This window comes from Xenopus laevis, chromosome 1S, assembly GCF_017654675.1.
Source record: "Xenopus laevis strain J_2021 chromosome 1S, Xenopus_laevis_v10.1, whole genome shotgun sequence".
NCBI classification, from domain to species: domain Eukaryota; kingdom Metazoa; phylum Chordata; class Amphibia; order Anura; family Pipidae; genus Xenopus; species Xenopus laevis.
The window spans coordinates 16,822,056-16,833,483 of record NC_054372.1 but is presented as its reverse complement, the minus strand read 5'-3'; the positions used below and the strand labels follow the sequence as shown (position 1 = coordinate 16,833,483).

Below are 11,428 nucleotides of genomic sequence, written 5' to 3'. Positions count from 1 at the left end.
TTTTGGAATAGGATCGGTGTGAATGGGTTGCCGACCCTGCAGGGCTCCTTGATGCGAGTTAACCTCCTCAATGGGTCCCCTCCAGCCAGAGCCTTTGATCAGACCGCTGCTGGCGCCTAAAAACAACATCCCTTGTCTGCCTATTACAGCCACTGAGTAATCGTGACAGATTGTTTGTACTCGCAATTAGCAATGCAGCCGCTTCCATGAGAGAGGACCAGGAGCCAGGGGGACTGCCATTCTCACCAGCGGGCAGGGGCACCCACACATCACCCATGTATTGGCACCCAACCCACACACCCATGTAGGCACCCAACCCACACACCCATGTATTGGCACCCAATCCACACACCCATGTATTGGCACCCAACCCACACACCCATGTATTGGCACCCAACCTACACACCCATGTATTGACACCCAACCCACACACCCTTGTATTAGCACCCAACCCACACACCAATGTATTGGCACCCAACCCACACACCCATGTATTAGCACCCAACCCATACACCCATATATTGGCACCCAACCCACACACCCATGTATTAGCACCCAACCCATACACCCATGTATTGGCACCCAACCCACACACCCATGTTTTGGCACCCAACCCACACACCCACGTATTGGCACCAAACCCACACACCCATGTATTGCCCCCCAACCCACACACCCATGTATTGGCACCCAACTCACACACCCATGTATTGGCACCCAGCACTACACCACTTTGTGCCCATCCCATTCCCTAGTAATCCCCCAAGTCACACTCCTGCATCACTTCTCCACTTTCAACTTCACTTTCTCTTCACTACCATTTTCTGGGAGCAGCGACATAAAAATAAAGCACCACTGAACGAAAACGTTGATTTTTGTGCGTTTTGTATGATTGAAATTGCGCTTTAGTCAGAAATAATTCTGTGCCCAAAAAATAGGAAAAGTATGAGAAGAATGTATATATAAAATTCTGAAAAAAATTATATTAAAAGTGTAATTATATCCTATAAAATTAAGTACAGTATATATATATATATATATATATATATATATATATATATATATATATATATATAATACTTGGTAAGGGTAGCACTCCGCCTTTGCAACATCCCTCGGGTTGCTTATATATATATATATATATATTCTCCATGCATTTATATAAAGTACCCCCTATTGTAAAATATAAGGACATTAGTTCCATGACCATATAAAATACACAAGTTTTATTATAATAGTGAGTCATGTGATAAAAATGACATCACTTCTCACTGTTTATAAAGATTTAATTTGCAAGATATTCATGGTTTTGATTTCATTTCAAAGTTTTCGCTCGAGCCTTCATCAGGAAGTCTCCAGTTTAGGAGCCGAAACGTTGACATAAAAACTATTTTTTTTGTTTACAAAAGACCTGTGAGTGCGGTTTATTTGTTGCATTTGTTATACTGTTTTTTGAGTGCACCAGCCCAGAATGGATTAAATATATATGGTATGGGATTGGTTAATTTTTTTTAAATTACTTCCTTTTTCTCTGTAATTGTTGTTTCTACACATGATTTAAGTATTTTCTGCGTTGTCTCTACTCGCCACTAATAGGGAATAGGTTAATGGTAATTAATAATTATAATGTATAATATATAATATATCCCAGTGGCTTTGCTTTATGGTCATTTCATATATGACTGCTGATTCGAAAGGCATTCGGTTTATTATGGGGAAATGTTGTTGCCTAAACTGAGGTCAGTTTTGTACAGTGGGGAAAGAACCAACTTCTCTGACAGATATTACTAAAGCCTCTCCCTGAATTTTATATAATTTTAAACAGAATTCTTTCCTTGTCAGCTGGAGAACACGAAACAAAGTTCTCTCCCTCTGTATTTCTGGAAAACATGGACTCGAGTTCTCTCCCTGTTATTTTACATAATACAGAACCGATTTCTCTGCATGGAGTTTGGATATTGAACAGAGCGGCCTCCCTGTATTTTGCCTTATTATGAACAGAATCCACTCGCTGTATTTTGGGGAGAATTAAACAGAATTCCCTCCATCTATTTTTTGGATATTAGTGAATGGATCCCTCTCCCTATATTTTGTATAATTAGATAAAGTGTCATCCTGCAGAGATGTGACAGATTAGAGAGCCCCTTGTCCATAGCTTTAGCTCTTGTGTTTAGACGCAGCTGTCAGCGACTATCGCCATGTACTGTAACTAACGATTGCGTCTCAGCCTTTACTGCACTGACCCAAAAAGAGTAAATTCCCGTGTTCATAAACCCAGCTCATGGGATTCAATTATCAGCATATGAGCCCAGTCATTCCTGATTATAGCGATGCCATCCTTCACTGGCGACAATTACTAATTCTGCGTCCAATCGGCTGTAATTCGCGATACCAACTGTGCGTTTAGAGAGTTGACAGTGTCTGCAGTGTGTATGAGCTATTGCATATTTATAATCTATGGTGTGTATAAAGTATGTATTAAATAGGTGTATAAATGATGGGGGTGAATTTATGGGTTGTATAAAATATGTGGGAAATCTATGGTGTGTACGAATTGTGGTGCGATTATAAAATATGGTGTTTGTTTAAATTAATCTATGGTGTGTGTATAGTATTGTATGTGTAAAATTCGTGGTGTATAAAATGGAAAAAATATACATAAATAAAATATAATAGATATATTTAATTGTGCATAAACCCTAGTTTATGAAACAGATGTGTGTTGACTGATAACAGTGTATATATAACTGTGGCAAGTGTTGGGTATATTATATAAGTATTATAATAAACATAAGATGTTTATTTATTGTCTATGCAATATATATATAAAATACAGTAAGTATATTGGGGTGTGAGTGTGCTTAATGAAATAGAAAATACAGGGCGCAATTCTACACCCCAGCATTATTATTATTTTTATTTTATTATAAATGATTATTTTTTAATAATATATATATTATTTTCCCTTGCTCTTTAGATTAATTAATATATATATTATTTATTATTACCCCCTAGAGAGCAAGTAATTTTTTTTGGTCGTCTGTGAAATATATATTCATTCTAAATATGGACAATGAATGTGAATGGACAATACACACATACATTTCCATTTATGTGATCAATACTGTATTGTGTATAGAGTACAAAGTAAAGTGTCGCAGACTGCACAACTAACTAACACGCAATAACTGTGACACCGACTTCTGCAGCCACATTTGTACCAGTGGAGTTTGTAAGGTGACAATACACACACAGAACACACAGACTCACATTTACACTCCCAGATACACACAGGAATCTATAGTCTCTGACTCACACATACACTGCTGTATAACCCACATTGTGAGGCCAATGGAAGTCTCTACAGGTGAACGTCCCCCCCCCCCCAAGTTCCAATGGTACATTCCCACCTGTGCGTTTTTGGAGAAAAAAAGGCACCCCCTCCTATTAAACCGTCTTAGCGACAATAATAAACACACTAATTATCCTCTGTTTGTGTTTACATGAAAGTGTGCACTTCAGTCGAATAATCCGATTTGCAATTCTTTTACGGAGCGAGTCAACAACAAGAGCGCAAATAACAAAGCGGGAGCCAACGGTGCGCATGAAAGAGCTGGGAGCCCGGCGATGTGAGTGCGAGAGGAAATGACCTATCCCGGCCCTAGGCCCGCCTCCTCTGTGCTCTGATTGGTGCAGCGCGGGGCACTCTGTGCCTTATTAGCATCGGAGCGGGGCTGTTGCCTTGTAAAGTGACCTGGTGCCCGGGGATTCGTTGTATGGATCGCACTCCCCTACTGTAACTTCTCAGCTCGGATCTCTCTGTATGGCCCCGGCTCTGCTTATGGCTTCTTACCAGCCTGGGGTGAAAATAGAAGAACGTCCCTTGAATAGGATGCAACAAACTGGTGTGAAGCCGTCCCTGGGCGAGGACAAGCCCAAAGTGCCCGGGATCCTGCCTTTCAGCGTGGAGGCCCTCATGGCCGATAGGAAACCTGGGAGAGACCGGGACCTGTCTAGCCCCACTGGATCTCCGCTGGCAGGAACATCACACAGTCCCAGGGTGGGATCTATTGCAGCCGGAGAGACCCCCAACTCCCCAATTTCACTTGGAAACCGTTACCCTGTAGGGGCCATTATGCAACTGCCAGAGGAGACGCTGCTCAAGCCTGAGAGTCCCGAGAGAAGCTCATGGATCCAAAGCCCAAGCTTCTCACCTTCCCCAACAAGTAAGTTGACCCTATAGGCTTTCTGCTGGTGTCTAGAACCCTATTGAAGTCCCAAGTGTCGGCGACACAACTTGCTCCCTTCGTCTGCAGGACTTTCTTATTATTAAGGTCCCTGCTTGCTCTGTTGGTCTACAGACCCTTCTGCAGTTTCAATACAGGACAACTGCTTGATTTGTAGAGATCTCCTTCTGTTAGAGTATTGGGGGCACTTCTGAAACTGTTGATGTGTAGTAGGAGGTTTGTGGCCACTCTTTACTCCCTTGTTTTGTAAATGTATTTGGAGCACTGTTTAATTTTTATTTATTTTTTTTACAAAAGACTCGTATTTTTCTTTATTGTATTGGGGGCAAGACCTGATTTGTTGATATTTAGAACTTTTACACTGTAATGATAGAGGGGTCTGTAAACTCTCACAATTCATTCCCTGTTGTCTATGTGACTCTTACTATACTGAGGCCACTGCGTGCTCTGCTGGGCTCCAAATTATGGCTAAAACTCTAAAGGTTGATGATGAGACAGTTCTACCAGCACGGAGAGACCCACTGGGAGATTAGATTGATAGGTTAGATATAAAGTTGGTTCCGGCATTGTTGATACATTTAAAGTTTATACATTTAAATTGGATTGTTAATTGGATAATTAGGCTGTTAGATTTTAAGCATGATAGTGATAAATAGGAAGACAGACAGACAGAACGATAAAAAGATAGTTTGTGTTTGATAGCTACAGATAACTGTTGGTATTTACCTTATTTAGCATCTTTTTTTTAGATAAGATTGTATTTACCGTATATATGAAATATTTGACAGTACATCTGTTATCCTGATCTGATATCCTTAAAAAAAGATGTTCATCTTGTGATCCTCCAACTCAATTGTTATTCCCACTCCAGTTTTGTTTAAGGATTGCTAGGAGGTGTAGTTTTAATTATTATTGGAGTTTATTATTTGCAGTTTCTGTTGAAGTAGGAATGAGCCAATATAAATGGCACATAATATAAAAGTAGGGGGCTGTGATGGTCACACTACTGGCATTTTGTCGAATTCTTTACTCTCAGTGCCTGTGTGTATGTTACATTTAACTCTAACGTTATTATTTTCTCAACTTTAGGAAGGATGAGCCCACCCGCCTGCCCTTTGAGAAAGCACAAAACCAACAGAAAGCCCAGGACCCCCTTCACTACATCCCAACTGCTGGCCCTGGAGAGGAAGTTCAGGCAGAAGCAGTATCTGTCCATAGCAGAGAGGGCAGAGTTCTCCAGCTCCCTCAACCTCACAGAGACCCAAGTGAAGATCTGGTTCCAGAACAGGAGAGCCAAAGCCAAAAGACTCCAAGAAGCAGAGCTGGAAAAGCTAAAAATGGCTGCTAAACCCATGCTCCCCCCTGCATTTGGTATCTCCTTCCCTCTTGGGACCCCAGTACCCACAGCCTCCTTGTATGGGACCTCTAATCCTTTCCAGAGGCAGGCCTTGCCAATGTCTCCTATGGGACTTTACACAGCCCACCTTGGATACAGCATGTACCATCTGTCCTAAGACTTGTTTATGCTCCATTGAGACTGTGGGAAAGAAGACTTGAGTGATTTTTTCTTGCACTCCCTATATTTTTTCACTATTTATGAGTTCCTAGGGAATTGAATTGTAGAAATACTATGTCACTTCAATATGCCTATTGTCATCTTGTTAGCTGTGTCTAAATCATGAGTTCCAGGTGTCTTGCTCACTACCAGCTTCCCAAGTTCTTATCCCAGTCCATAAAGTATCAGAACCGAGGGGATATCTGTAACCTTGAAAGCACCAAACCCACTGCTTCAGGAGTTGTCCTACATTGTAGGGAAAGGCTTCCCAGCAAAGGTGGTGAGCAGTGTAAATATTATATTATAATATGGTGCAAACAGGATTGAGAGTTTGTGCAGAAAAAATCCATAATAATAACCCAGACTGGGGTAAGAGCACAATTTTGGGTGGGACCAGCTGCTGTTTAACTGTAATTTATGGGAGCTTGGCACCTCCACAGAATGACAAGATTGATAAAGGGAGTTAATTATCTCTTACATATAAGAGATACGTGTAAAATAGTATTGAAACTTTCACTTAACAGCACTGTCTGTTTGCGTTTCGTTATTGCAATTATATCCCTTTGGAAGGGAGTGTATGTAATATGTAATATATTGTACATTTGAAATTTATTATCCTTTATATTATAGCTATATTTGTTAAATAAATTAATTTTAATGTATTCGGTCGGATTCAACGTTTGATTTTATTTTTTCTTCTTGCTTTGCACCAGCACACATTTAGATATTATATAGAAACATTTTTTGATTCATTTTAAACAGTTACTGAACTAAAACTTTTGAACCTGGACACAGAAAGATACACAGTTTCGCCTGTTTTGGTTTAATTTGCACAATAACAATAATCAACCGTTTAAAGGAACGAAATTAATTTAGGAAATTTCGAAACAGATATATCTCTTTATGAGATGTACAATCTCGAATCCATTGTTTATCTTTAAAGTATTTAAACAGGCCTGGAGAGATCATAGAAAACTGCACATTATATATGAAATTGAATACAACTTCATAGTAACGAATTCAATAAGAATATTATTTAATCACAATTCGTGACATTATATAGTCATTGCGTTTTACGGGGACTAATGAGAAGACAAAAGGCGAATACAAAAATGAAAACATTTTATTGATAATGTTTTATTTAATTGTGTCTCTGGAAAATAGAAGATAACAATAACGATCATTTATAAATAAGAAATCGTTTCATTAAATAGTAATCGATGAGAAGAGAATAGGAACATCGTTTTTTCTTAAAACACATCTTATTTATTTTATTTTATTTTTTTGGTTCGTTTTTACTCAAGATCATCGGAAACTGTATTTAAAAATCGACTTTGCTGAAGGGATAATGAATAAAGTGAATGTTTTGAGCTCAGGGAGAGGGATCTGACCATGACAGCTCCCAGTCTGATTTAGGTTGGCGCCTGTAGAGCTGTAACTGGGCCCCAAATTCTCTCAAAAGTGAAGCCTTGTGGGGAGAGTGGTTTTAATCACCTCTGATGATGCAGTTAAAACTGTCAGATTCCCCCCTTAGAGAAAATAACAGGAGGCTTCTAAGCCTGGACTTTAGGGAGCCAAGTTCTTGTAAGATACCAGAGACGCCAGCATAATAGGGGTTAATGCTGCTGTCTATTCCACTCTGCTGAATCAGGCAGGGAGGGGGGTAAATACTTTCAGAACCCTGGGAAATACAAGGAAAACACAGAACACACTTTACACGCCATGTATACGAATAACCACTCACACAACACTGGATTCTTTAAATGGCATTTCAACAGGTTTATGAAACACATACATTTAAATAAAACTTTTGCAATGAATTTAAAGAGATCTATAAAAGCAATAGCTGGTTATAATAATAGAGGATTTGTCCCTTTTTTTGTTGTTGTTCCTGCTGCAACAATGCAGCAGGTCAGTTCTCCACCCAGTCTGTTAACCAGCTTCTGCTACATTGTTCCAGGAGTCAGAACTAGCAGTGCAGCAGGGGATGTACAAAGTCAGGCAGATATTTCATTCTATGGCAATTAGTACATTTGGGATGGTTCACCTTTAAGTTACCGTTTAGTATGTAATAGACTGGCTGATTCTAAGCAACTTTTCAATTGGTTGTCATTATTTATTTTCTATAGCTTTTGATGTATTTGCTTTTTCCATCCCTTCAATATTTCCAGCTTTCAAATGGGGGTCACTGACCCTATCTAAAAAAAACAAATAAATGCTCTGTAAGGCTACAGATTTATTGTCATTGTTACCTTGTATTACTCATCTTTCATATCAACCCCTCTCCTATTCATATTCCAGACTCTTCACAAATCAATGCCTGGTTGCTAGGGTAATTTGGACCCTAGAAACCAGATGGGTGAACTTGCAAACTGGAGAGCTGCTGAATAAAAAGCGAAATAACTCAAAAACCACAAATAATAAAAAATGAAAACCAATTGCAAATTGTCTCAGAATATCACTCTCTGCAACATACTAAAAGTTAACTCTGAGGTGCACAACCCCTTTTAATGAATGTAAATTGGAATGTTCCTTTTCTTTCATTAGGTGCACCACAAGCCTCCAGCATAGGCAGTACTTGTCTCAAGCTGTGTCTATTTGTCTTTCTTTTTCATTTTTTCCTGTACAACAGCCGAATTCTGGATTCTGTCAATTCTATGAGTTGGTGCCCCAATAGGCACGAAACGCGTTAGGCCTCACCTGTATTGTCCCAATAATAAATGTATTTGAACTTTTAAACCACTTTTTGGTTTAATATTTTTGAAAATACTCACATCCTTTGCAATTGGATTCTGTAACCCGACACTATCCACAGAGCCTGACTCATTGTAAGCCTTCCATTTAATAAAGAGTTACAATGTAACAATAAGGGGACAGAATAGTGCCCATTTAATACACAGGATTTCTGTATCTGAGGCTGTAGATTGGGGCTCCATGGGAAAGATGTAAATGTGCTGGGAGCAGAGACAAAGTAATTGCTGTAATGAGTCAGACTGTAATGAGTCAAACTGCTGCAGACAGAGAGCGACAGGCTCCAGTGTGGCTGTAGCTGGGGGCAAGTCGGAACTGCTCCCATCATTTCAGTAATATCAATAACTCGGCACCCAGGGGCCACTGCTCTCTGGGAACACAAACTCTGCTGGCCTCTTTTCTGCTGGCTGCTAGTGACACTCACCTCCCATCACCAGCCTGTTTGTGTTGGTGCCAAGTGCCTGTTTATGTTGGTGCTAAATGCCTCCCAAAACAAACACAGAGATATGCAGCCAGGCAGGCTCTCAGGGGCCCCAGCCCTGTGTATATGTGTCTCTTCTGCCTGCAGATTAGATCTGGTACCAAACACTGACTTGTTGGGCGAGACCCTGGGAAAGATCAAAAGACACAAGTCAAAGGAGGGTCCACAGGCCAGAAACTGCTTTCATGTATTGTTTGTCCCTGTAACTGTAACACACCTGTCTCCTGTCCCTACACCTGCTGGGGGTGATACAATCCAGAACTGCCCTGTCTAGCCCCAAAATCATATTTTAGATATTAACCCGACAATAATAATAATGTGATGTATGTATACACAACTCTGATACACTCACACACAAATACTCACACATTTATATGTGCCAATAGCATACAGAAAGACAAAGACGTGATATATTGAGAATGATTGTATAGGGCTGAGAGTCGGTGACCCCGTGGAGCTGCAGCTGCTGCGGCCTCAGTGCCAATGGAAGGCTGGGGAAGGCCCTGGGCTACAAGTCCCCGGTTGCTCAATTATCTCCAGATGAGGACAATTAATAAATAGGCGCTGACAATAAGTTGGGGATCACACGGTTGAGCGCTCAGTCTGAATAGGGAAAAGCTCACACAAGGGAGCAGAAGGGGGGCCAGGCCGGCTCTATAGAAGGGAAGGGGGGTCTTGCCTTTTCTCTCTGTTCCTGCCTCAGGCTCCGCACAAAATAAAAACTCACTTTTGTCTCCTTTTATTGTGTCAGGGAACTCACGGTAGTTCCAAGTGAGAATGGGGGGAGAGTTTGCCTTTTAACTTGTGGGTGATGGCGCCAGCCTGCCAGTGGGACAGGGAATGGCCAGCAGAGACCCCCTCATCTCCCCCCATCCCTTCAAATCAATGCCTTCTCCCAGGGGAAAGTAACTGCACACTGGCACAGACACTCCTGGGAATATGGGCACCACCATCTCATTGGGGGGGGGGACTATTCTAGAATTCTCAGCACCAAGAAAGAGATTTGCCAAACTTACTAGTGGAGTTAGATCATATAATAACAAGGACAAGGGGCTGATATCTTATGGTTACAGCTGTAATGGGGCAGAGAGATCATGTGGTCACAAGTGCATGAGGGCTGACTGATAGATCATATAGGGTCACACGTTTAGCTGGTGTATTAGATCTTATGCCACAAGCAGCAGTTAATATATCATTATTATTAGTCCTGTATAAGTCTTATTATTAGACCTTATGATTTCTCCTGCTGGACTCATTGAGCTCAGTTTATTTTCTCTGCTGCTTATTTCTCTTGCAGTTTTATTGCTTTGGTTTTCTTCCTTAAACTTCATTCCATTCTCTGTATTATTATTATTATTATTATTATTATTATTATTATTATTATTATTATTATTATTATTATTATTATTATTACTATTATTATTATACTACTAATAATAATAAAAATAATAATAATAATAATAACAATAATAATAATAATAGTAAATGAGTAAAACGTATACATAAAAAAAAAGAAATGAAGGCAGCAAATCAAAATTTAGCAATTCGTTCAGTTATAAGTGATTACACCTTAATTTTCTCTTTGGGTATAAACAATACCGCTACTCTTTCCTAACAGGAGGCAGACTGGGTGCATATAGGACAAATTAACTAAAGTTAATTAAAGCAAATCAGCACCATATAGTTGGTTGGTTGGTTAATTAGTACCTGCTGCCCATATTATTATTATTATTATTAACAATAATAATGATAGAAGTGCAATTTGGATGGGTGCATGTATTTAAGGAACTTTAGATGTGTGCTTTAATCTGGTTTTCTATAGAAAGAATACTCTCCCCACATGTTACATATACAGTATTAGTGGTTAATGTTTATATTATTAATATGTATTGGCAATGTAGTAAATGAATTCGAATTTATGTCCAGCACGGTATTGGATCTGACACATATATATTAATATATTGCTTATTGCTGATACATTGGAATAAATCATTGTGTTTAAGTGTGAGGTTTATTATTTAAGTACATATTAATTCAGATAGCCCTGGTCATTTGTCCTTTCTTACTTTATATTTATTATTAAGAACAACCAACCGCTATAGTTCAATCCAATCTCCATACGTGAAGCCATTAGTATTAAATAATATGTAATGAGCTGAATGTCCATGAAAGGAATAATGAGCGCAGAGATGGGATTATGATGTCCCACTATTTGTCTGGTGTGATTATCGATTGGGGGCTCAATAGTGGGAGAGATACTTACACCCCTATCAATCAAAATGACTAGAGAGAAGTGGGGTAGTGATCTGGATAGAGAGCAACATTTGCAGTGTTTATGATATACTATTAGTCTTATTAACCATGGACATTACAATAACTGGTACTCTGCAATGC

The 11,428-nt window shown here is 39.6% G+C and overlaps 1 protein-coding gene across 1 annotated transcript; it reads left to right on the top strand.

Annotated features, from left to right (window-relative positions):
- The first annotated feature begins 3,754 nt into the window (after positions 1-3,754).
- msx1.S (msh homeobox 1 S homeolog) lies at positions 3,755-6,464 on the top strand. The gene is made up of 2 exons (NM_001090898.1): positions 3,755-4,226; positions 5,337-6,464. The coding sequence occupies exons 1-2, from the start codon at positions 3,824-3,826 to the stop codon at positions 5,759-5,761; spliced, it is 828 nt and encodes a 275-aa protein (NP_001084367.1). The 5' UTR covers positions 3,755-3,823; the 3' UTR covers positions 5,762-6,464.
- The last annotated feature ends 4,964 nt before the right edge of the window (positions 6,465-11,428 follow it).